The sequence below is a fragment of the Panthera uncia genome, chromosome B1 (genome assembly GCF_023721935.1).
Source record: "Panthera uncia isolate 11264 chromosome B1, Puncia_PCG_1.0, whole genome shotgun sequence".
NCBI classification, from domain to species: Eukaryota; Metazoa; Chordata; class Mammalia; order Carnivora; family Felidae; genus Panthera; species Panthera uncia.
Window position 1 is genome coordinate 157744410 of NC_064811.1, and position 27313 is coordinate 157771722.

General features: G+C 41.4%; 1 protein-coding gene across 11 annotated transcripts in view; it reads left to right on the top strand.

Moving 5' to 3' along the window:
• The window catches only part of TACC1 (transforming acidic coiled-coil containing protein 1), a 120502-nt gene that overhangs the window by 64863 nt on the left and 28326 nt on the right, over window positions 1-27313 (top strand). For 8 of the 11 annotated variants that reach the window (XR_007458171.1, XM_049632416.1, XM_049632420.1 and 5 more), the window contains one exon: window positions 23034-24135. The exons of the other annotated variants lie outside the window; for them this stretch is intronic. Coding sequence is in view for 7 of the 8 variants with exons in the window: in XM_049632416.1 (XP_049488373.1) it covers window positions 23034-24135 (1102 nt within the window). In the remaining variant the exon portion in view is untranslated. The remainder of the gene's footprint in view (window positions 1-23033; window positions 24136-27313) is intronic. 11 annotated transcript variants of the gene reach the window in all.

The following is a 27313-nucleotide window of genomic DNA, read 5'->3' on the forward strand; positions in this document are numbered from 1 at the left end:
ACTTTGTAATGATGCTTGGATTTTCTTTCTGAGTAAGATAGGAAGCCATTGGTGTGTTATCTCCCCAGGGCTGCCTTGACAAAGTAGAAACCCACAAACTGGGTGGGTTAAAACAACAGAAATAAATTCTCTCACAGATTTGGAGGCTAGAAGTCCGAAATCGAGGTATCAGCAGAGCCACAGAGCCATGTTCCCTCCTAAGGTTCTAGGGAAAAATCCTTTCTTGTCTCCTCTAGCTTCTGGTGGTGGCTGATACTTCACGATGTTCCTTGGCTTGTGGCAGGATAACTCCAGTCTCTGTCTCCTTCATTACAAGGCCATCTTCTTCCTGTGTATCTCTGTGCCTTCACATGACATTCTTTTAAGGACACCGGTGATTAGATATAGGGACCCTCCTAATCCAGTATGACCACATCTTAACTTGATTACATCTGCAAAGGTACTATTTCCAAATAAGGTCACATTCACAGGTATGGAGAGTTAGGGCTTCAACATATCTTTTTGAGGGATGCAATTTAACCCATAACAGCGCTTTGAGCAGAGAGATCATGTTTTGACATCCTTTTAAAGAGACATGAGGCGCCTAGGTGGCTCAGTTGGTTAATCATCCGACTGTTGATTTCAGCTCAGGTCATGATCTCACAGTTTGTGAGATTGAAGCCCGTGATGGGTTCTGCACTGAAAGTTCGGAACTGGGAGCCTGGTTCGGATGCTCTCTGTCTGTCTGCCCTCCCCCTGCTTGTGCTGTCTATCTCAAAATAAACAAATAAACATTAAAAAAAAAAAAAAAAGGCTACTTAACTGTTGTCTGGAGAAGAGACTCTAGCATGGATGTTGTTCTTCCATGTTTTCTCTTTTCCAGTGTCTGCCAGTGTCATCCTTCAATAGAGCCAGGTTATCCTGTTAACTAGTTTTTGACTTGATTATGACTTTTTTCTCCTAACGGTTACTGTATTTTATTGCTTCATAACTTCCTTACAGGTTGCTTGGGAAGTCAGGTTCTCTGTGAAAGACTTCATGATGGAGCTGGAATTATTGGTTCACTGATAATAATAATTATTATTACTTTTGTGGTTTGATTTTGCTTTGACTTGGGAGTTGTCTAATGCGTTTCCCCTGCTGAGAATTCAGCCATACTCTCAACACACCCTGGGTAGCCTCCCTCCCTGCTTTTTTTTCCACCCTGGGTTGCTTTTCACCATTGTTTTAGGCAGAGACCGCATGGGAACAGGCAGGTTTATATATTGGAGAGCTCACATGTGGCGCTTAGCTTTGCACACGGAAGATGCACTTGTTCTTCAAAGCTTCCTTTTTCTTCTGTCAAGATTGGCAGATCAGAAGAGAGATTTGAAAGCTGGAAAGAACTATTTTGAAGTTTTCCCATCAAATTTAAGTAATGCTCATGAGACCCATAAGTAGCGATTTGAAAGTCTCTTTGAATGTCCCTCAGCTTGGGCTGCTCCCTTCCTCACCATTCTGTCAGCTCCTAGTCTGATTCATCTTGACATATTCTTCGCTAATTGCATAGAGGCTCCTATGGCTCAGACCCCCCAGAGCCATAGAGAACCAATTGTTTGGTCCTTCCTGTGCCACTGACTCTTTTTTTACATGTTTTGGTAACTTCTAGCTCACACTCTTTTTCTCTCTTCTTTTGAAAGATTTCTTTTTAGAGAGTCATGGACCAGGAAAGCTGTGTGGAGTAGATAATGATTGGAGACCATGTATTTGATGGGGTAATGCGGTAGGGTGTACAATCTAGGAGACTACCACCACATATTAAGAAATCTTTAAATTTGGGGGGCGCCTGGGTGGCTCAGTCGGTTAAGTGTCCGACTTCAGCCCAGGTCACGATCTCACGGTCCGTGAGTTCGAGCCCCGCATCGGGCTCTGGGCTGATGGCTCGGAGCCTGGAGCCTGCTTCCGACTCTGTGTCTCCCTCTCTCCGACCCTCCCCCGTTCATGCTCTGTCTCTGTCTCAAAAATAAAAAAAAATAAAACGTTAAAAAAAAAAAGAAATCTTTCAATTTGGGGTTTTGTTTTGTTTTTAATGTTCATTTTAGAGAGAAAGAGAGAAAGAGCAAATGGGGGAGGGGCAGAGAGAGGGGGACAGAAGATCTAAAGCAGACTCCGTGCTGACAGCAGAGAACCTGATGTGGGGCTTGAACACACAAAATGTAAGATCATGACCCAAGCCAAAGTTGGATGCCTAACTGACTGAACCACCCAGGTGCCCCTGGAGCCTTTAAATAATAGGATGATTGTATATCAGCCTGGTAGTATTCTGCCTTTGAGAGCTCCTTCTGCCCAACGTGTAGAGTTAGCCCAGAGTCTTGTTGATGGCCTTGTTATACATACAGAGTAAATATAAAAATACAACCAAACACAGGTCTGACCAGGGAAGATATCAGTGGACCAAAATTCCTGGAGACACATTTCTCGTTGAAGTCTTAACTTCTGAGCTTGGATGGTCCTCTTTCTCCCAAATTGTTGATTATTTGGCTCCTGATAAAGTTAGTCTTTCATATATCTTTGGTTCCAAGACATAGTGGGATAGCAGGTAGAAATTATATAAAACTGTATCATTTTGGGGGATTATTTATGAGTTAGTCAGGGGTTAGAGTTAACATACATAAAAGATACTGGCTTCCTCGTATATTATGGTCCCCCAATGTATGGGCTGTATCCCACCCCTACTTCCATATGATTCTTTGAACGCAGGGAAACATCTACACCTATTTGAAGTTAATTTTCTTTTTATTGGAAGTTGTTGGGGACTTACAGTATCTGAACTCTGTCTTAACACTCCTTAAGACAGAATTGTATGCCAATCTAGGAATGAAACAATGGATGAGGTTGTGGGGATTTTTTTAAGCCACAGACAGAAGCTGGCTTCGGACTAACTGGTAAAATAAAAGTTGAGCCAAAGAGGTTCCTTGAAAATACCAGAGTGGTGGCTGTAATATTGGGGCTGGTAGTTCTGTGTTTGCTATCTGTCTGCCTCCCCCAACAAAGAGTGTTTAAGCTGCTGCTGTTACTGTATTTTCTTTTTGCTGGGGGATGTATCAGTGAGGAGATGGCACGTACAGAGGACTTCTGAAAGGTACAATCTCAAGTTCATCCCCTCCCCACTTTTTTTTTGTGTGTGTGTTTATGGACTATGGTTTTGTCCATTGTCTTAGACTATAAAAGCTGCAGTGAGCGGATGTCCTGTGCTACTAGAAGCTACTAGAAGCCTCTCTGTCACACATATACCTTTATATGTATATACATATACATGTATGTATATATGTATATACCTTTCTTTGAGAAAGAAAATCTTAATTCGTGCTGAAGCTCTGGTGTGTGCCCTTGGAACAACTAGTTAAATCTACCCTGTTTGATATGTTAATTAGGTGCCTTTTCAAAGACTCACTGTAGTCCTCCAGAATAGAAGGAAAGAGATAAACAGGATCAGTACACAGATGTTTACTGCTGGAGGCCTGGTGGGGAATGCAGAGTTGTTTATTGACACAGTTTTGGTAGTCTCCATCAGGAATCAGCAGACTGTGGCTCACAGACCAAATGTGGCCCTGTCTCTTGCTCTGACCGATTATTGTTTTGTCTGGGAGCTAAGAATTGTTTTTACAATTTTTAAGTGCTTGAAAAAAATTGTGATGTGTAAAAATTATATGAAATTCAAATTTTAGGGCCCGTAAGTAAAGTTTTGTGGGAATGCAGCCACACTTGTTCGCTTAGGTGCTGTCTGTGGCTGCTTTCACACTAAAACAACAAGGTTGATTACTTGGAACAGAGACTGTGTAGCTGGCAAAAGCCTAAAATGTTTACTGTTTGGCTCTTTACAGAAAAGTTTGCTGACCTAGATCCACACCTAGGACAATTTTGATAAAAATATAAAGCTTAAGTAATTTGGGAGAACTTTCAAGAAAGCAGCAAGGCTATATACATGATTAATTAACATGAACTGTGGCACCTGGTGCCGTTAGTGCAGGCCTGTATGCTTAGGTTAAGACTCTAGGGAAAGGCTGATTTGGGCTGGCTGTTTGTCTCCCTTACAAAACACAAATGTCATTGGTCTGTCAGTGTACTTGCTTTTTAATTGACTGTGAGATCCAAGGAGTTATGAAAAATGGAAATTAGAGAAGAATGAAGAGAACTTGGGAATCATTTAATAATATAAGTACAAATATATAACTTTTGACTTTTGCCCATTAAGTGTTTTTTAATAGTTTTAATTTAATTTAATAGTTTTAATTGGGTGTTTTAGAATTTGACAGTTGATATGGTATATTGTTGGTATATGCTGTATGATTGAAATGGTATATTTATTGGATTGTTTTAGACTGTGCATATGTAAGACCTAGAATGCAGATCTTGTTAAAATGTAACACTTAGGTTTTCAATTCTAAGGCTTTGGGTCACATGTACAAGAAAATATGCAGGGGCACCCGGGTGGCTCAGTGGGTTAAGTGTCTAGCTCTTGACTTGGGCTCAGGTCATGATCTCAACAGTTCGTGAGTTTGAGCCCCATATTGTGCTGTGTGTTAGCTGTGCAGAGCCTGCTTGGGATTCTCGCTCTGCCCTTCCCCTGCTCATGTGTGCACACTGTCTCTCAAAATAAATAAGCTTAAAAAAAAAAAGAAAATACTATACAGACATTTTTCATTAGGTATTTATTGAAGTGTTCCAGTAAAATTCATGAGTATGGTTCTCCTAAGGATTTAGTTTAACATCCTCTCCCTGCCCCTACCACAAGGATTGCTTTATTAGAATTTCCTAGAAATGATGGGACTAATAAGGACCCTTAATGTTACCTAGCCCAAAAGTTTAACCCATGTGGCTCCTTTGACAATATCCCAAACCAATACTTTTATTTTTATTTTTTAATTTTTGATGTAATTAGTTCTTTCATAGTTTAAATTTGTATATTCTATTATTATAAGATCTTTGAGGCTTGGAAACCTCAGCAGCATAATACAATTCTGTGGTGTTTTTTTTTTTTTTTTTTCCCAGATAACATTTTTAGCTCTCAACTTGGGAGATTCCTACTAGTTAGTAAATGGGATCAGAGCCATGTTTCTTTGTTGGTTAATTTATAGCAGTGTAAATGAGCCACACAGAGAGCTTCTATGTGGTGTTCCACCCAAAAAAGAAAGTCTTCTTGGGGAAAAAGTATAGTTTTTCCAGCAGACTTCTCAGGAAGTGCAGAACCACAATATTTGAATAAAAAACTTAGGAGCAGGGGTAAAGTCTCCCTGCTGAAAGTAAACATTTTAGGGGCATCTGGGTGGCTCAGTTGGTTAAACATCCGACTCTTGATTTTGGCTCAAGTCATGATCTCGCAGTTGAGGAGTTCGAGCTCCACTTTGGGGTCTGTGCTGATGGTACAAAGCCTGATTGGGATTCTGTCTCTCCCTCTCTCTCTGTCTGCCCCTCCCCTGCTCATTCTTTCTCTCTCTCTCTCAAAATAAATAAACATTAAAAAAAGGAAGTAAACATTTTAATAACTGTAAAGCAGTAAATGTTATAATGGTTAAACTCACCTTAGACTCATACTTGCCAGTTTGGGGCTTACCTGAGCAGCAAATAAAGTGATATAGCTTACTGTGATAGTTTCTGGTGGTGCATGTGTGTGTGGGAGGGGCAACCCTTCCAAAATTATGTTGCTGCCATTTAATGTTCCACTTAAAAAAATGTATGTGGTCTAAAGCCGTTTAAACATTTAGGTTAAAGAGTACTCATAGTGTCTTTTTCAAGTGAGCAGTAGCAATGTTCATAGGAAGTCCTGGCAGCATAAGCCATTTTGTCACAATCTCCTAACTCAGGTTAGTGATATGAAAGCTACTGGTTTATCTACCCAAAACAAAACAGCTTGGTGGGGCTGTGATAAATGACGGTTGCTGAATTGCCTGAAAACTGTTAGCATTGGGCCTAGAAAGGGATTGCTGTTTCTAAGATCTCACTCTCTCCTTTGCTTGTACATGAACCTGATTTCATGAGTTTCCACAAACATGATTGTATCTCCAGGAGTTAGATTGATAATGGCTGAATGGATATTTCATTATTTCACAAATGAAAAAGTGTAATTTGACAGTTCTGTTTGGCAGATACAGATATATTCCTAGGCAGTCCAGGTGCCTTCTTTCCCATGTCCTTGCTGGAAATATAACAACAAATTACTCATCTCCAGCTTTCCCACTAGAAGACTGCCACCTAGCAGACCATTGTCTTTCTGTTTCAGCTGAGTTTTTCTGTTTGTTTGTTTATTTATTTATTTTATTTATTTATTAGAGACAGTGAGTGAGAGTGGGGGAGGGGCAGAGAGAGGGAGAATCCCAAGCAGGCTATGCTTTGCCAGCACAGAGCCCAACGTGAAACTCGAACCCATGAACCGTGAAATCGTGACCTGAGCTGAAACCAAGATTCAGACACTTACCCGACTGAACCACTCTGGTGCCCCTCAGCTGAGTTTACTGAATTTGATGGGAGCAAGTAGGCTTCCCCCCCCACCCCCCTTCTTTTCAGCATCTTACTTGATTTTAGAACAGTGATGCTGTGAGATGGGACACATATAATCTCCATTCCACAGATTGGGGCCAGAGTCTTTACTGCTTGTGGTAGAGTGGGGTCTTAAATTTAGCTTTTAAGATTGCACATCCAGAGCTTCTTGGAACATATTATACAGCTTCTCTCCCCCAGGGAATCTGTGATTTTCTGTGATTCTCTTCACTGATTGAAGAGAAAACTTTTCAGAGGAACTGAAGGTTCTTAAAATGTTTCCAGGACAGAGTGTGTGATGGGGGAAAGCATCCTTTAAGGTATCCTGTTAAGTGACAGTGATTTTAAGAAAAAGTTCAGTAGGGGATATATATTCCATATTTATTAACTTTGCACATATATGAAGTGTAAAGTGTAGTTCAGGAATTTTGAATATTATAAGTTTGCAGCACAATTTAGATATAGAGCCTGAAGCAGGAAAGAAAAAAAGCATTACTGGGTATTCAACTTTATTGAAAACATTTTGCTTCCTTAATGCTTAGCTTCAGCTTACCAGTGAGAAATAAAGAGGGAAGGGACATATTGAGTAGTAACTTTTGCTTTCTCTCTCCACATGTGAGTTGCGTGGGGGAGGAGAGGTAGGTACCTGGAGATGTATGCAGCCTCCTGGGACTCTGTACCTATTTTGGGTTAGAAAGAAGAGTTTCTAAGAGGCCTGTATTAGTTATCTATTGCTGCATAACAAATTACTCCAAAAGTTATTAGTAGCTTAGAACAATAAACATTTCACATAGCTTTCATAGGCCTAGAATTTGGAAGCATTTTAGCTGGGTGATCTGGCTTAGGGTTACTTGTGAGAATGCAGTCACAGTGTTGGCTGGGACTGTAGTCATCTGAAAGCTTGACTGGGGCTGGAGGACCTTCTCCTCAAGTAATTCACTACTGCCTGGCAAGTGCTGGCTGTTTGTGGGAGGCCTCAATTCTTTACTATGTGGATGGACCTCTCTCTCTATTGGGTGGCTTGAGTGTTCTTCTATACTGGCAGCTGAGTGACCAGAGTGAGTGATCCAAGAACAAGATGGGAATTGTAATGTGTTTTGTGACTTAGCTTCAGAAGTCACGTTGTTATTTCCATAATATCTTTTCGGTTAAACGGGTCAGTCCAGGGACATGAATGCTGGGAGGTGGGATTCATCTCACCTGATAAATGGCTCCCTCATTGGGTGCCATCTTGGAGGCTGACTAGCACAAGACCATTTTCTGCTTTTTAAAACTTATACCAAAGGGTATAATTTCAAAGACTTCAGCCTTTTTTATTACTTTCTTCCTCTGGGGCCTCTTCACTGCTTTATCCACCCCTTCCTTTGGCTCCTTTTCTTAGAGTACAGGAGCAGAAGCGACAGGAGAAATAAGGTGGTCTTCAACCAGGGTCCCTCTCCTATTGTGGAAGTGTCTCATGTGCCTGGTGAATCTGTTGCTGTTGCTTTGGCTGGAGGCTCCTCTCTTCCTTTATCCTGCATCAGCCCCCAGCTCCTGTGTGGGCGGTTGCTACTTTGTGAGAGAGGCAGTTGGTATTTCGAATTCTCCAGTAATTATTTCTGAAGAGATGCACATTATGGTTGTTTGGCAGCAACGGAGTGAAGTTACACAATTTCACATCTCTGCAGAGGAGTCCCATCTGTTAGCACGTGCCCTTTCTCTCTGCTCCTCCTGCTGCAGTTGTTGGGGATGGAGGAAGAGTCCTACAGGGAGAGCCTTCTACAGTTTCTGTCTATGGTGGAGGATTTCTAATGTATTTGAAATGTATCCTCAAACAAATCCAGATGGTTCCGAAACTCCAGGACATCTCATCAGTGAGAAGACTTACTCGTTGTTGGATGGGTTTCTGTGGATAAGGTTTGGCTGCCTGGTGGGCAGACAGTCTTGATTAGTGGGCCCCTCCATCTAACTGTATTGTGATGTTGGCCTTCAGAGGATAGGGTTTGGGTCTCCTTTTTAAATAAAATAGCATAACATGCTGGTTTGGAGATTTGAAATATTTTCTTCACCCTTAGTTCAAGCTTTTAAAGCCTGTCCAGTGGCTTTCCAGATTACTCTTTACCTGTGGAGTCTTATATTTTAGGATGAGCCTCTGTCAGGAGTTAGAAGCTTATCTCTGGAGAACACGGCATCTGGCGTCGTGTCTCTTACAAAAAGCAATTAAACTTGCCCCCGCCCCTACCAGCTCCTGAATAGTGTTTTATTTGGTGTTTTTTTGTTTTTGTTTTTGTTTTGTTTTGTTTTGTTTTTCTTGTGTAGGGCCCGGAGGAGGAGGTCTGGCCAGTTTGTTTGTTGTTGTCTAGGTTTGGTCAGGGGTGGGTACGTGAGGGGTGGTGTTGGATGTTGATGTTTTTCTGCTTTAAGTAGTGATATCTTAAAATTCTGGCTACCTAAGAGGATGTTCTGCATTTTCCTGCCTTGACTCACCCACTTGGAATCCTCTCCTTACTCTCATGCTCTGGATGACCTTGGGGCCCCACTGGTCGTGAGGGAACGTGAGCTCTGCAGCCTATACCCTGAGGTTCTACCCAGCATTCCGGGAAGAGACCTGCGTGTGCTGTTATCCTGCCCCTGGGTACCACATCGTGTCCACTTCTGCATTTTAAGGCCTGTGTCCTTGACTAAATGGCCTAGAATGTACATATATAAAGTATATTTCAACTTTGGGGTAATCAGAGGGACTGGGAATTCAGAGACATGAAACTGAAAAACAAAAAAACAAAACCCTCGAATTTTGGCCACTTGCCTAAATGCTAATCTGTACCTTATTAACAGTCTCCTCGGGTCAGACCACTTTAGCAGGAAGGGGTGGCACAAGTGCCGGAATCACACTTCCCTCCTGAAGCCCTTGATTCCAGCACAGTAGAGCAGGGGGTGGGAGGCAAGACCAAGCCATACATTTAAGAGAGGACAGCTCTTCAAAGGGAAAGGGTCGAATGAAGAACAAATGTTAATCCTTACAGCTGTTGGTGTAGAGCTGAACAGCTTTCCCACTACTTCAGTGTACTTTTTCTGTCTATAAATGATAATCTCTTGAAAAAGAAGTCCTTTATGTGTCAGACGTTCGCCCAGCAGTGGGCACTGGTTGAGGATCACCTCTGGTTTGGGTGCTCGCTCCAGTTTTGGTGATACAAAAGGGACCAGGTGTAAGGCCCCCACAGAACTCCGTCTGGAGGAAGCCTGCCGGCTTCTATTACCAGTGTTCTTACAAGGGAATGTATGAGGGAGGTCTTGGGAGAAGTCAAATGTTAAAAATCAGAATTGAAAAGAAACAGCTCCTTCCTCCCCCCCTCCCCCCCCCAAAAAAAGCGAAAAGCATTTTGAGCTTAACAATTGTTCTGTCTCTAGGATGGTTCCTATGCTTGGGTATATCTGCTGTAGGAGAGAGGAGTGATGTCATTTTTTCACCTTTTTCTGTAAATAGAATTTATCTAGCACACTGTAGGCTTCCTCAAGAGAAATTTAAAATCCCAAATTGATGTGCTAGTGAGACCTACCACCTCGCTGCAGTGTCCCTACAGGTGATACACATAAGAGCTATTTACAGCATTTTCTGAAATGTAAGTCTGTGGTGTACTAGAACATTTTATTAAGAATTGCAGGAAACTCCTCCTGCTCAGCCTTTAAGCTGTGTCCTTTTTTTCTTTGTTAACAATTTTATTGAGGGGCACCTCAGTAGCTCGGTCGGTTAAGTGTTTTGCTTTCTGCTCAGGTCATGGTCTCGCAGTTTGTGAGTTCAAACCCCACATCAGGCTCTGCACTGACAGCAGGGAGCCTGCTTGGAATTCTCTCTCTCCCTCTTTCTCTGCTGCCCCCCCCCCCCCAAAATAAAAAAATATTTAAAAATATTTTTAAAAAGTTTTATTAGATATAATTCACATGCCATACAGTTCACCTATTTTAAGGGCCTGCGATGCAGTGATTTTTAGTATATTAACAGAGTTGTGCAACTATTGCCTGTATCCAATTTTTAGAACATTTTATCACCCCCAAAAGAATCCGTACCCATTAGGAGTCACCTCCCATTCCTTTCCCATTCCACCCCTGGGCAACTGAGAATCTAAATTGTGTCTCAGTAGATTTGCTTATTGTAAACATTTTATATAAATGGAACTATACAGTCTATAGTCTTTTGTGACTACCTCTGTTTACATCCATGTTGTAGCATGTATCTGTACTTCAGTCCTGTTTTATTGTTGATTAGCACTACACTACATGGATATGCTGTATTTTGTTCAGTTGATAGACATATGGGTTATTTCCACTTTGGGGCTATTATGGTTAATGCTGCTATGAACACTTCCTGTGCATAGGTTTTTATGTAGATGCCTAGTAGAATTGCCGGGTCATGAGGTAACTCTATTTCTAACATTTTGAGGAACTGTCAAAGTGTTTTCCAAAGAGGCTGCACCATTTTACATTCTTACCAAGCATGTGAGGGTTTCAGTTTCCCCACCTCCTTGCCAGCACTTGCTATCCATCTCTTTGTAGCCATCTTAGTAGGTGTGAAGTGGCATCTCCTGGTTCTGATTTGCGTTTCCCTTATATCTAATGATATCGAGCATCTTTTCATGTACTTGTTGGCCGTTGGTATATCTTCGTTAGCAAATTGTTTATTCAGATTCTTTGTCTACTTTTTAACTGGGTTATTTATCTTTTCATATTGAGTTATAAGAGTATGTATTCTACATACGAGTCCCTTACTATAGATGTGATTGTAAATAGTTCTTCCCATTCTGGCAGTTATCTTTTTACTTTTTTGATGGTATCATTTGATGTGTAAAAGTTTTTAATTTTGATGAACTTCAGTTTTCTACTTTTTCTTTTGTCCCTTGTGTCATATCTAAGAAGGCTTTGCCCAACCCACAGTTCCAAAGATTTACTCCTAGGTTTTCTTCTAAGAGTTTTATAGTTTGAGCTCTTACATTTAGGTCTGTGATCCATTTCGAGTTAATTTTTGTATAGTTTGTGAGGAAGTGGTGCAACTTCTGTCTTTTGCATGTAGCTGTGCAGTTGTCCCAGCACCATTTGTTGAAAGATTGCCCTTTTCTCTATTGAATTAATTTTGTACCCTTGTCAAAATCAATTAATCATAGATGTAAGAGTTCATTTCTGAACTTTTAATTGTTTTTTTTTTTTAAGTTTATTTATTTTGAGAGAGACAGAAAGCGTGAGTGGGGAGGCACAGAGAGAGAGAGAATCCCAAGCAGGCTCCATCCACACTGTCAGCACAGAGCCTGATGAGGGGTTGAACTCACAAACCATGAGATCATGACCTGAGCCGAAGCTGGACATTTAGCCAACTGAGCCACCCAGGTGTCCCTAAACTCTTAATTTTGTTTTATTGATACATATGCCTTTCCTTATGTTTGTCCTACACTGCCTTGATTATGGTAACTTTGTAGTGAGTTTTGAAATCAGGACATAGGAGTCCTCCAACTTTGTTCTTTTGATTGGTTTAGCTATTCTGGGTTCTTTGCATGTCCTTATGAATTTTAGGATCAGCTTATTAGTTTTTGCAAAGAAGCCTGCTGGGATTTTGATACGTTTTGTGTTCAATCTGTAGATAAATTGGGGAGTGTGGTCATGTTAACAATATTAAATCTTCCAATCCATGAATATAGGATGTCTTTCCATTTATTTAGATTTTTAATTTTTTAAACAGTTTTAGAGTATCTTGCCTTTCTTTTGTGAAGTTTATTTTCAAGTATCTTATTCTTTTTGATATAATGGTAAATGAAATTATTTTTTTAATTTCTTTTTTGGATTTTTCATTGCATGTGTATAGAAATACAATTAATTTTTTGCACATTGATTTTATATTCTAGGACTTTCTATATACAGGATCGTTTCATCTGTAAATAGAGATAGTTTTTACTTTTTCCTTTTCAATTTAGGTATCTTTTATTTTATTTTTCCTAGCCTAATTGACCTGGCTAGGACTTCTAGTACAATTCTGAATAGATGTAGCAAAAGCTGATATTGTTGTTCTTGATTTTAGGGTAAAAGCATCAATCTTTTAGCATTAAGTATGACATTAGCATTAAGGTTTTCATAGCTGTCCTTCATCAAGTTGAGGAGGTTCCCTTCTGTGCCTAGTTTGTTAGATGTTTTTTGCCGTGAAAGGATGTTGGATTTTGTCAAATTCTTTTTCTGCATATACTGTGATAATTACGTGGGTTTTGTATTCCATTCTGTTGACATACACTAATTGATTTTCAGGTGTTAAACCAACCTTGCATTCCTTGGATAAATCCCACTGTTCATGATGCATAAATTGGCTTTTTATGTGTTGGTGGATTCAGTTTGATAGTATTTGGTTGAAGATTTTTACTTCTGTTTTCTTTTTTTAATTTTTTTTAAATGTTTATTTATTTTTGAAAGACACAGAGACAGAATGCAAGTGGGTTAGGGGCAGAGAGAGAGGGAGACACAGAATCTGAAGCAGGCTCCAGGCTCCAAGCTATCAGCATAGAGCCTGACGTGGGGCTTGAACCCATGAGCTGTGAGATCATGACCTGAGCTGAAATTGAACTTTCAACTGACTGAACCACCCAGGGGCCTCTGCTTCTATTTTCAATAGGAGATATTGGTCCGTAGTTTTTTTCTTTCTTGTGATAACTTTGGATTTGTTATCAGAGTAATATTGGCCTGATAGAATGAGTTGGGAACTATTTTCCTCTTATATTTTTTGTAAGAGTTTGTGAACAATTGATATTAGTTCTTTAAATATTTGGCAGAATTCACGAGGCTGGTCCATGTTTTTGGGGGGGCGGGAGGAGTTTTTAATTTACCAGTTCAGTTTCTCTCCTTGTTTTAGATCTATTCAGATTTTCTATTTCCTCTTGAGTCAGATTAAGTAGTTTGTGTCTTTCTAGGAATTTTTCTACTTTATCTAAGTTATCTAATTTGTTAACATGCAATATCTCATTTTTAAATGGAATTAATAAGCCCTGCTCTGCCTTTTTCACAGGGTTGATTTGAGGATCAAGTTAGGTAATGCTTTGAGGATCAAATAAGTGAAATGTTTTACTTGTTCTGAATTCTTAGTTGTAGGAAAACATAACCATATTTTACCACTGTCTGCAATTTATGCAGTTTACCATTTCTACTGTGTTCCTCCTTTGTTAATTACATTTCAGGGGAGAGGTTGTTGCTCTTGTTCCCAAAAGAATATGAACTAAGATTGGGTTCAAAGGGGAGTTAAAGTCATTTGGGGGCCTATTTCTGCCTATTTCCTGAAGAGTAGCAGAACTTCTAGATCCTATGCTGGGGATCCTATGTAGGGTCAGAGGACATCAGTGCACCATTAAGGAAATCAGTTGTGGGCTCTGATTCATTCTGCTCTCAGCTAGCACTGAGAAAATCTGTTTCCTTTCCTCTCTGAACAAATGCTGAGCTTATCCAGTCACTGATTTCCTAAGCTTTCCTGTAATCCATACCTTAGATGCACTATATTCATTCATCCCACTTCTGCCCAGCTTGCATCAAAGTAATAAAGGTTCTCTTAAAATACAGCTTAGCTGGCACACCTGGGTGGCTCAGTTAGTTAAGTGCTCAACTCTTGATTTCAGCTCAGGTCATGAACTCATGGCTCATGAGATTGGGCCTCACGTTGGGCTCTGTGCTGACAATTCAGCTTGCTTGGGATTCTCTCACCCCTTCTCTGTCTCTGCTCCTCCCTAGCTTGTGCTCTCTTTCTCTCAAAATAAATAAACATTAAAAAAAGAATTATTTCATATAATGCTCTAGAAAGTTCTCTTCATTTGCTGAATATGACAGCAAATTCAAAGAAGGAATCTCTCCTTTAGAAAGGGAAGAGAAGTTGGTGACATAAAAACTGACTCCTTAAAATCAGAAGTCCAGCAAGTGCTGGTGTTTTCTGTAAACATGTTTCTATAAAGACATGTGAGGTGGCACTCATATAAGAAGGTGGTAGTTTTTCCCCCTCACTGTTGTATTTGGTTGTTCTCTGAAGGGATTTTGAGTGTGGCTCTTGTTTCCTTAACTGCATTATAAGCCCCATGCGCTTATTTTGTGGTCTCTTCATGCCTAGTACAGTATATGCTGCAGGTTATAAGAGCCTGTGCCTGGTTGGTTAGATGATTATTTTAGAAATTATTTTGTGATTTGATTTTAGGACTTCAAGTCCTGATGAAGCTGATGGTTAAATTAATTAGGGAGTGTTGACTATTGAACATCTGATTTGGATCCTTATGTAGAATATCTTAGTACTGTGGTTTGTGGTCAATTGCTGTTATACATTTATAAAACTTCACTGTCAGGGCGCCTGGGTGACTCGGTTGAGCTTCCAACTGGATTTCAGCTCTGGTCATGATCCCAAGATCATAGAATTGAGCCTCATGTCGGGCTCCATGCTTGAGATCTCTCTCTTTCTCTATCTCTCTCTCTCTCTCCCCCTCTCCTCCCCTTGCACGTGCATGCTCTCTCTCTCTCGAAAATAAAATAAAATTAAAATTAAATAAAACTTCACTGTGGTTGCTGGGCCTTCCAAGTTTGTGTTATTGTGTCTGCATATCTTTTATGTGGCCCTGAATAACAAAGACCCACATTTTGGGCTTGAGTTCAGAGGTGCAGGCCAGTGTCTTGGTAACTAGGGGTCCTATTCTATAGTTGTATAGATTGAAGTTGCCTGATTATGAGATATATTACAATATGAGGATTGTACAACTGTAGGATTATCTCTCCCAGTGAGGATAGAATAAAGTAGATAGGAATAACTCCATCTGTTTGAGATATGTAGCCCAGCATGGTCACATGGGTTCATCATCTTCTGAGCATTCAGAAGTATGGCACTGGAGCTTTGTTCCTAGAGACTGTCCCTCTGCTTCCTGTCTTTCAGATGCTCCCCCCCCCCCCACCCCCCTCAGTGGATATGACAGCATAGATCAGTATATTTGTGTCATACCATAGCATTGAATCCGTACTCCAGACCCCTTCTTCCTTGACTTGTGTTCACACTTGGACTTTCCCATGAATGAAGAGAAATTAGATGAATGAAGATAACTCTGGAGTTAATTGGGGGACTGTCTAGCATGGTTGAGCCATGGCCTGCCTGTGCCCCAACGTAGACTCCCAACTGCCTTCCTCTCTCTCCCTCCTCTTCCCCTTGTGTGTGTGTGTGTGTGTGTGTGTGTGTTAACCATTCTGAGCCGTGGTTTCTTCATCTGTGAGATGGAGTTAAAAAATACCTCACAGGGTTGTTGTGAGGACTGAATAAGTATCTAGAGTGTCAAGCACTTACAATAATATTATAATGAGGAAAAAATTTTCAGGAGACACTTAAAAAATCACCTTTTACAATGAATCCCACCCCTCTGTCTTGGGAGGAGGAGAGGGCGAGCTGGGTTGGGGATGGAAATAGGAATCTTGCGGTGAAATGGAGAAAAAGAGAAATCGGTAAAAGGAAAGTAAGTTTAGGTAGGAAGAGATTTTTGTACTTAATAAGAAGGATTCTGGACCTCAGAATGTGTTTTATGTCTTTATATGTTTCAATTGAATAACTTTGCTTTTTCCATGTAACATGTCTTAGGAGATCCTACCCTGTTAGCACATACAGATCTACGTCATGGTTTAACCTCCCTATAGTATTCCATTGTGATGTTGCGCATGCAGTGATCTTTCAGTGCCCTGTGATACTTTAATTGCCACAGATCAGTGTGTAGGAACCAGCACTTCAGTGAACATCCTCATTCTCGTACATATGTGTATGGCCCTCTTTGTGAGCATAATTAAAATAAATTCCTAGCAGTGGCATTGATGAGTGAAAGAATCTATTCTTTTTTTTTTTTAAGTTTATTTTGAGAGAGAATGAGTGCATACACGTGTGAATGAGGGAGGGGCAGAGAGAGAGAGAGGGAGAGAGACTCCCAACCAGGCTTGAACCCACAAAGGGTGAGATCATGACCTGAGACACAATCAAGAGTTGATGCTTAATCGACTGAGCCACCCAGGCAGCCCTGGCCATTAAAAAAAAAAAAAATTCTTGTTTGTTTGTACCGTTTATCATACAGAATTTATTCTTTATTTCATTTGTTCGGTGGAAAGCACCAGGGATGTTTTGTTGTGTTTTTTTGTTTTTTTTTTTTTTAATGGGAGGTGGGGAGGAGGACTTACCATCTGATTGCTCACTAAAATTGCTTGCTGCCTCCAATTCATAGGTTTCTTAAAATGGAGTTTCTGTCTGTGTGTTCTCTTTAATCCTCCTTTTGATTGTATGAGTTTTTGTTTGTAAAATGCTCAGTCACCGTGCCTGACACTGTAGTCAGTACTACTTCCTCCCTTTTCTTCCCTCTCATTGTTCTCTGACTTTACCCTAGGCCTTGTGGGTGGCTGCTTGTCTGGCCCCGAATGGGGCCAGCCTAAGGCCAAGGTCACCACGCAGGCCAGCAGTTTGCATCCCCCTTCAAATCAATGTTCTTTAAATATCCAGCAGTTATTAGAGAAAAGCTCCATGTAAGGAGCCTGTGAAGAAAGATCTGCAGACTTAGGCCAAAGTTTGGTTGTCCCTTGACCTTCTGCTGCGCTCTGCACGACAAAATCTGAACCACTGTCCAGAGAAGGAAAATATTTACTCCAGTTTGTTCCTGGGGTTTGATTCTCTCCCCAGGGTGGTCTGCCTAATGTCCCGTCCTGCCACACCCAGGTGCTGGCGAGATCGGTTCCCCCACCCACTCCCACTGGGTGTTTAGCGTCCCTTCAGTCCAGTCTTGATGTCAACAGGAATGATGTAAGGGGGCTGAACTGTGTTTGAATGAAACCTGCTTGAATTTATGTTTTAATGAATGCTCCCTCTCAGAGCTTCAGTCCACACTTTAAAAAGTGCTTAAAACTGCACTTGCAACACATTTTTTTTGAGCATTCTCAAAGGTGACAAGCTTTATTCTTAGATGTTAAGATTTTTTTCCGCCGTAGCTGAAGAGTTTTTAAACTTCAGTGAGTGTAGTGATCAAAGGGGGATTGAAGTTATAACTATAAAGTAGTGAGAGGAGCCTTTTTGAGGACCCTAAAAAGTGGTCCAGAAATACAGTCTTCAAGAACAGTGATTCCTAAATGCCAGCCAATAAAGAAGGCTGTTGGATTTTCTCTGTTGGGGAAACATTTTCTTTGAGTTTCGGGGGCTTTGTGGACCCTCTCAAAATTTATCTGTGAACACTTCTTAAATTACTTACTATAAAAGTCACTCATTTTCATGTATTGGTTCTCAGATTCTGTTTTAAGGCCTTAGAGTCAGACCTGTGTCTTCAACTTGGATGCGAAAGACTGGATTTGAGGTTAGGAAGAGGCCAGGTGTATGTCTGTATGATACAGGAGGCCTGTTCAAATTTTGGCAGCTTTCTCACTTTATATGTCAGGTATTCAGGAATCCATAAAAGGGACCTCCTGTAGCTAAAGGACAGGGGCCGATGGACAGATCTAAAAGGAGCTTCTAGACAGTGTTTTACCAAAAAATTAGAATCTGAGGGGGAACAGACAAGCATGTTTGAGAGTAATGCCAAATCTGAAGTGTTAATACATGTTGTTTTCCAAGTGGTTCTGTCTTGTCTTCTCTTAAATGAGATTGTACATACGAAAGCAGCTAGCCAGCAGGTTCTCCGTGTATGTTAGCGGAGTATGTTTCTCATCCTCAAAAATACTTTGTTAATAGCATGTCACCGTCTGAGGCTTTTAAACTTTTTTGTAAGCCTGTCTTCCAACTTAATATACCTTCAACATACTCCAGTTATGTTCAACTCCAGTATGTTGAAGGTATATTACACATACACAATGTCAGGCTGCTACCCCAGTCTTCAAAATGTTGATATTCTGTGCCTTTTCTTTTGAAAATAGGATAAAATGGAGGTAAAACCTTTTTACATGAGAATAGCCTATGTCCTGAGTAAGCATAAAAAGCATCTATGTTTTAAAGCACCCCTGGGCGATTCACACAACCTTCTGTCTAGATTTAAGAGAGGCTGATAATTGAAAGGAAGAGTTTTGTTAACAGCAACAAATGTGGCAGAAGTGGAAATGTCGCTCTATTTTTGGATTTCCTCTGTGTTTGCTTTGAACTCATCTACTGATCTAATCTCTTCAGTGTCTGTGTTCACGAAGCTGCCAGGCTGTGCAGTGCTTGTCAGAATCATCCAAACTCATCAAACTCCTTTCAGGAAGAGAGCATCTCAGCACACCCTGGAGGAAGATTTTTAAGGAATACAGGAATTTTGTAAAAATAGAAGGATGAATAGAGGTAGGGCAGTTACATAACAGTGTTTGCAGATGAAAAGCCAGCCCTGACTGCTGTGGCTAGAACCCTTAACTGGGAGAAGATTGAGAAGCGGAGTCTGCCGGGAAGGGTGGCGAACTTTTTGCTCTGTGGTAGCTGAGGTGTACATTCTCTTTTAGGGCAGCACTGGGTATGCAGGCTCAGCGGGCCCTGGGAGACTTGGCTGATTCAGAGTGCAAATGTAAATCAGATCTTACCCAAACCTACCTTTTTGAGTTTCCTGGTTTGTTTTCTTGTTTTACATTCTCACAACTCCCAAAACTGGTGAGCAGTCCTCTCCCACCCACTCTGTCCCACCCCGCAGTACTTTCTAGTGGTGACTGAAGATACTGGACCAAGGTGGGGTCCTCAGGGACTAGGTGCAGACTGGGCATGTTAATTTGCCTGCACTGGGGTGGTGTCTTCCAGGCGGGGCTCCTTCAGCTGTCTGCTCAGGCTGAAGTCAGTGAGGGGCGATGGTTTTCCTTCCCCATTCCACTGGTGGGTGGCTCACTTCAGAATGCAGCCGATAAAACTCCTTAATCCTTAGAGCTATGGGGCTGGGCTGGGCAGCGTTAGAACTTCTGTGTGAATGCTGAGATCCTGCTCCTTTGTTCCTCTTTGGCCGGTTTCAGGCTGCCTGCCCTGTCCCTCACGCTGTGAGGTGCTCTCCCTCTCTCCAGTTCTTAGCTTGGGAAAAGCAGTTGATGGAGATGGGGACAAGAAGGGAGGACCTAAAAGGAGTTTCTGCCCTTTTTTAACAGAGAAGATTAGGGCAGAAACCAAAAGCTAGGAGAGAGGTCAGTGAAAGGTCTCCCCTTGGCCTTTGGAAGGCGTCAGGTTGATGGTGAAGGCGTCTGCGAAATAGCGAGAAGAGGTTCCAAGAAGTGGGTGGGTGGGAGTCACACTGTACTCTCCTGTCTGTAGCCTCGCCCTCCCCTCACATTCTCTCAGGTTTGTAGGCAAGGACAGAGGAGTGGGGTGTGGGGCTCAGGGATCCCATGAGGGAGACTGACGTTAATGTTAGTAAGTCAGTGGCAAGGAGAAGACATCGGAGAAATTACATAACAAATTTTTATTGTGATCAGCTCCCAACATCACACAGGAAAGTAGAACCTCCATATTCCCACTGCCGAGATTAAATAATTATCAAGATTTTCTCAAGACTTGCTTCCAACATTCCCTTTTTCTTCCTTTTCCTTTTGTTTTGTTAAATAAAGCAAATTCCAGGTATCGGGTCATCTGTGTCAATATGCATCCCTAAAATATTTGGACACATAACTATGATGTAATTATTAATAATATCTCATTTACAAAGTTGGTTAAAATTCAAATTTCTTTTAATTGAGGTATAACTGATATATTAGCTTCAGGCGTATACTGTAAAGAGTCAGTATTTGTATATTTTGCAAAATGATCACCACAGTAAGTCCAGTTAATTAATATCTGTCACCACACATAGTTTCAAGATTTTGTTGTTGTTATTATGGGTATACATATTTCCAGCACTTTGAGAAGGTCATCAACCTGTAAGGTCCCCAAACCCCATAGTTTAGGGGTTTTTACCCATACTTTGGCATCATTGATTAAATCACTGGCTATTGGTGATTAGACTTCACTTCCTGCTTCTCTCCTCCCCTAAGGTGAGGGGGGGGGGTGGTGGAGCTGAAAGTTCCAACCTTGTCTACTGCTTGACCTTTCTGGTGACCAGCCCCCATCCTGAAGCTAGAGGGGCCACCAGTCACCTCAGGAGCATACAAAAGACACTTATCACCCCTGAGATTCCAAGAGTTTTAGACCTGTGTTGGGAACCCAGCACAAAGAACAAATGTATATTTTTATTGTACCATACATGTTGAATCTAAAAAGCTCATGGTAAGCACCAAAACTTAAAGTAAGTGATAACTGTCTGTATTTCGATATAATCGAGATTCCATTTTCTGTAACTGATTGGATGCTAGGTTATGAGCAGGGGTGCTTAGACCTGGCCTGGCTTCTCCCTGAGCCTACAGCATCTGGATACATGTAAATCTTTGCAGTGCTGGGTTTCTGGTGATGTGTTTTCATTGTCGTTTGTCTACCCTTCCCCATCAGCACAGAATTCATAACAGTTCAGATGTATGTGTGTGCAGATTTTCCTATGTATATATCTATCTACAGACATGTTAATTTTTTGGTACACTTTAAAACATTCTTGTTAATTTTGTGTGTAATGCAGTTGAGTTGAAAATATTTTTATTTTGAACCTTTTCGCAATTGTGCAACAGAGAAGGTAGCACAGTGAAAACTCCTGTATACCCATCCCCAGATTCAACAGTTATCAAGATTTTGCCACATTTACTATTTTTAGAAAGAAATTCTTTTGATGTATGTTAAAGCAAATCCCAGATACCATGTGTTGAAAGCTTTCTTAAGATTACGGTATTAATAATAGTTAAATGTGTATTTGAAAACAAAACTTACATTGGACATTGATAGAATTCCTGAAGCATCTGTGCAGAATACAGTTTGTAAGCCACTGCCTACCTAATTGTAGTCCTAAAGGAGTTTTGTGAAAATATGTGTGGGTGGTTTAAAAAACTCTTCCTGTGGTGCTCACTTTTTTGTTCCTGGATTAGAAGTAGGGCTAGAAAGTAGGATTAGAGGGTCATCTCTGAGTTTCTTTAATTGTTTGTTTGTTTGTTTTGAGAGAGAGAAGAGAGAGCTCAACCAGGGAAGGGTCAGAGAGAGAGGGAGAGAGAGAATCCCAAGCAAGTTCCACACTGTCAACAGGGAGCCTGCTGTGGGGCCTGAACTCATGAACCCATGAGATCATGAATTGAGCCTAGCTTAACCAGCTGAGCCACCCAGGTGCCCCTCTGAGTTTCCTTTAAAATCACAAGATACCATGATAATACCAATTTATTCGGTTTTTGTTGCTGCTATTCGATCGTTATTTCAGGTAACTAGTCAGGAAAGTACTATCTTAGTTTGTGCTTTAAGGAAATACCCTCACTTTCACCTTCCTAATTGCAGCATTCCTTCTAATAAGACCCAGATTAGAAAGGATCCTTATTTTTCACAAGTGTTTTGAGAGAATACCTGGCCCAGTTTGAGACAGAACTTCTAAAAAAAAAAAAACTTTATTATTGTATGATTTATGTCTTAGTAAAATAAGAACTATTGGTAGTGGTGGTGGTGGTTGCTTTTAAGTAACATTGATTCTCTTTTTAAGTTTTATTAAATCCAGTCGATTTTTTCTTTCTTAAATAAGCTCTATGCCCATCGTAGGGCTTGAACTCATGACCCGAGATGACCTGAGATCAGGACTCGCATGCCCTACCAGTTGAACCAGCCATCACCCCAAGGCTGTTTGTTTTAAAGCCATTTCCATATCTGCTTTCTTCTTTCTTTCTTTCTAATGTTTTTGGTTTTGTTTTTTGAGAGAGAGATTGAGAGCATGAGCTGGGAGGTACAGAGAGAGGGAGACAGGATCAGAAGCAGGTTCTGAGCTGTCAGCGCAGAGCCCAATGTGGGGCTCAAACTCACAAACCGAGAGATCATGACCTGAGCTGAAGTCAGACACTTAACCAACTGAGTCACCCAGGTGCCCCTGTATCTGCTTTTTCAAATTAGGTTTTTTATTTGGTTTCTTTCAGTTTTTTAAGTCTATAGAGAAGTTACTCTGAGCAGGCCATGGTGGGTTTTTCATTTAATTTTGAAACAGTTCGATTATTTAAACTATAGTCTAGGGAAGAGAGAATACTTGTTTTTAACATCCAGAGATTAAAATCTGTGTACCGTGTAGCATTTGGACCCTGAAGCTGTCAGGCAGGCCCTGGGAACTGTGTCGGTTCAAGATCTGAACCCTCTATCTGAGCTGGCAGTGTCTCAAGCTTTTTCCAGACTGGTTACTTTAACCTGTGGAATGTTAACATCATATTAATATGCCTTGCAATAGTCTCACAGTCTATTTCGTCTTTTCCTCAGTGGCTCTATTTGGTCTAATTATTATGTGTATAGCTTGGATAAAACATGTATACATTTTGGATAGGAAGATTGACTTTAGCGTGTAATACCAACTGTTCCTTTCCAGGCTGCTCTGCCAACCTTGCTGAACCTTAGAGATGCTTAATAGAAGCTCTTAAAGAGGGAGGAATTTGCTGCTTGTCTGGGTAGATTCAGCTAGTAGAGAGTATTTACCAACGCCAAAAAGATAAGTCTTTAATAGATGGCTTTTGTGTTTTGTTTTTAGAATCACAAGAAGTTGATGAACAGCTGGTAGCAGAAGTGGTTGAAAAATGCTCATCTGAGACTTGTTCTAGACCCTCAGAAAATGAGGTGTCACAGCAGGCTATTGCTTCTTACCCAGTCAAGGATTTCAAAGAAGAACCTGAACATGATAGTAGCAAAATTTCAGTAGTGAGGCCATTTTCGATAGAAACCAAGAATTCCACGGACGCCCCGGCAGCTCTAGGAACGAAGGCAGCTTATGGCTGTCTAACTGTGGTCTCAGGCGAGGCTTTGCCCTCCAGCACACCAGAAGCCATCCCCGACAAGGCAATGACAGAAGGCACCATGGGGGTGACGCTGGAGGCCTCCACAGAAGCTGACCTGAAGGCTGGCAACTCCTGTCCAGAGCCTGTTCCCAGCAGAAGCAAGCTAAGAAAGCCCAAACCCGTCTCTCTGAGGAAGAAGACGATTGGTGAATTTTTAGAGGCTGATGTTGCCCTAGAGGGCTCACCTCTCCCCCAGGCATCCTATCAGTTCTGTGCTGATGAGATGGATGGGAAAGCAAATCCTTTGCTAGGAGGCGCCAGGATCCAGAAACCTCCTCCTGACACTAAGGAGACCTCGAGCACCCCTGGCAGTGACACCAACGACTCTGGAGTTGAGCTGCTGGAGGAGTCCAGGAACTCACCTCTGAAACTCGAGTTTGATTTCACAGAAGATGTGGAAAATGTAGAGTCCAGGAAAGGCCTTCCGAAGAAACTTGGCAGGAAACTGGGTAGCAAACTGCCTCCCAAGGTACAGAAGGATAGCGTCAGTAAGCCAGTAGGCGCCAAAGGTGGGGACCAGCCTGCAGACCCAGCTACAGACAGCGCTCCTCCCTCCCAGGCATCTGCTAAGCTGGCTCCCAGCCAGTGGGATAACCCCAACTTCAGTCCCTTTGGGGGCCTCTCCGCTCTGCAGAACACCCCCCCTCTCTCCTCTAAGGGCTCCTACCACCTTGACGAATCCATGGATCCCTTTAAACCAACTACAACTTTAGCAAGCAGTGACTTTTGTTCTCCCGCCGGTAATCATATTAATGAAATCTTAGAATCACCCAAGAAGGCAAAGTCGCGTTTAATAACGTGAGTGGCGACGGGCGTGGGTGTTGTGTTCTGTGTACTTTCTGAGTTTGGCAGCCAGCTGCTTTTGGTTTTGGTGAACCGAAGTGATCTTTGAGGTGCATCGGGGCAGACCTGCAGCTTAGAGCTTTATGCTATAGCCCTCACTGTTTTGCTTAACTCTGGCGTACAGTTAGAAGTGCCAGAGTTGTCCTTGGTGGGTGTCTGCTTTGTTTCTGAATCCTCAGCTTATTCGGCTGACCTCTCCCACCTCCACACCTTGGGTACATTTTTCCTATTAAAAAAAAAAAGAAGAGGCGTGTACAACAGGCCGAGATTTGATGGTTTTCAGAAATCCTATCCAGGCTGTCAGGAATTGCTTCATATACAGAATTCAAGTGTCATTGCTGGCCACCATCTTCAGATTCTCTGGATAAAAGGAAAATTCCATCTCTCCAGATTGATTACCGGTCTAATATCAGTAACGTGCAAAATGGTCCCAAAAGGTCTTATAGAAGTCTTTCACTTAAAACAGAAAGCTGTGACTTTTGTCACAAACAAATCTACCACAAAAAGTTGCTAAGAATTCTTATGTCTCCATGTTTAGCTTATGGCTCCATCAATACGGAGGTCAATTTGCAGTAAGAAGCAAGAATATTTTAAACATTCTTGTAAATCTGACTAAATTAGTCTTTTGTTGTGCGTTGTCTCCCTCTCCCTCCCCTCTTTTCTGGGAACGCCATAACCACTTTTGCAGGGTCCTTGAAGTTCCCAGAGTGATCAAGCCATATTTATTCCACGTAAAGTTTCAATTTAAATTTGTTACAGGGTTACCTTTTCACAGAACTTGAGTTGATGACAATATATCCTTTTGTGACCCTGTGACATTTTACTAAAAATAAAGTCGGACCAATGACACAGAGGATGAAAAGTAAAAAGGGAGAATGAGAAAAAGTACTGTTATTTCCAGCTGTCACTGTAGATGAGTCAGGGAAATAATGTTCAACATTACTGTGACCTAAAGGAGTATGCTAGTGTGGTGTGATGAAGTATACTAGAGAGAAAAGTTAAAGAGCAGAAAGCATCAGGACCAAGAAGCTTGAACCATGAGAAATCCTTTCTTCAGCAACCCCAGAATGCCTAAGGTGATTGAAATGTCATTAGTAGCTCTTGATTTGTTCTTTGGTTATATATGAGCAGTTAAATGGTTGCTGAAAAATATTATTGATCTGGGGTCTGCCAGGTGCCCTTCTGTGGCTGAGGTTAGTTACCTGTCTAGACAGTGCTTGGGGTATGTGTTGGCCACATCATTGCCTTGGTGCTTCCTGTGCGGTGCTTCTGGCTAGCCAAATTAGTAAGGAGTCCTTGGGAGCCTCCCCTTCAGTTGCATGTTGAAGCTGTATAGCCAGTACATTCATGTTAGATGAGACTAAATCTGGACCAGAGGGAGGGAAGTTATCGTACACCAAATTTTCAGTAGCAGGAAGTACCCTCTCAGTCCTTCCACCCTCACCTGGTAGCATTTTCCTCCTGTTCTGTTCTTGGTGAGTGAACTTCTTGGTTTAATGTACCTTGTAGATTTTTTTTGTATGTGTTATATAATCAAACCTCTTATCTCCTTGTTCCTTCTATAAGAGACGGTGTGTGACCTCTTATGTAACTTGGGCTTTGTGTAGAAAATCCCTTTGTTGGTAAGAAAGACTGGAAGTATGCATGTGGAAGTAGAAGCAAGTGGGGAGTTAGAGGTTCTGTTAACAGGTCACTTGTATGACTTTTTAAAAGATGCATGTAATTGGCATCTCAGATTCTCCTCCTGTGAAGTAGAGACATCATACTCTCCATGATTGGTATTTTGTGGATCAAATAAGATAAGTTAATGTAAAACCATTTTAAGCTTCTTGGTGATACACACCTATAGTAGTTATGAGCAGAAATGTTGTCCACTATTGTTGTATTCATGCATTGCCTTTAATCTGGGTGACGAGACATTTAAATGTTCTCAGTAGTGAAATGTTGGTTTTTTATATTCACGAATATTTGGAAGTTTACTCTTCCTCTATAAATTTGGATATGAGGCATTTCTGAGTGTTTCTACCACTCTTTCTGCATTAGAGAGAGGTTCCTGATAATCATTCACTCACCAATGGTAACATTCATGAATACGACATCTTTATTTGTGTCTCACCTCATAGAAAGAATTTTGCAGCCTTTACATCTACCAGACTACAGATAAATATTCCAGGCTTTACATGATTTTTTCTCCATCTGTCTGTCTCTTTCCTGTCTCTAATTTTGTTGGTGCATCAGGACTACTGAACAAGTGAAATTTCTCTGTTTTCTGTTGTAAGTACCCCGGCCATTTCTGTTCGTCCCTGGGACCTTTGGCACGTCCTCTCCCCCAGACCATCTCTCCATAGCATGTTGGCTTCTATATCTGAGTTTGACCTTCTGATAATTTTTTTTTTTTTTTTTTTTTTTTTTGCATTTCATCTGCCACTTCATGAGTCAGCTTAGCCTTGCAATCGTCTGTACCTAACGGAGTGGAGACCAACCTTCCACCTTAGGTGCGAGAGCTTGCGCTCCCCAGCTCGGCACGCCTCACGTGGCACTTTGATAATGCGTGCTGGCTTGGCCCCCACATCATGCCAACAGTGATTGGAGGGACTGACTGCTCTGCGGTTGTTGGAAATAACGGACTTCTTTGATAGGATAAGGTTGCTGGCTTGGAGCAGGGGATACATTTCAGAAGCAACTCAAATTTGGTGGTTTGGTGGCAGGGGGTGGCGTTTAGTAAGACTATTAGGAAAGAAAACCAGAAACTAGACGTAGTCGTGCACATTCTGGGAACTTTATATGCTCGTCTTGCCCCCCACACCCAGCCCCGTCCCCCCTGCAGAAGAAGAAAAAGTTGTAAATGTATTTATTTTGTCAGAGTGGCGTTTTTACTGGAAATTTTAAGTGCGTTAAAACAGAACAGCATCTGAACCAATCCTCGGATCATAAATTATGTGCTAGTTAAAAAATAACAGGTGGTTTGAGTTTTCCCCAGTTCCAGTCTTGGCACAAATACTTGACATTTGCTTTCCATCTTACTGCTTCATAGGAATGGTAACAATTTACGCAAATAGTTTTATTTTTGTACTTTCTGTTGACCACAGTTCTTCTCTGTCAGCACACAGGTCTGGAACTGTCCTATCAGACT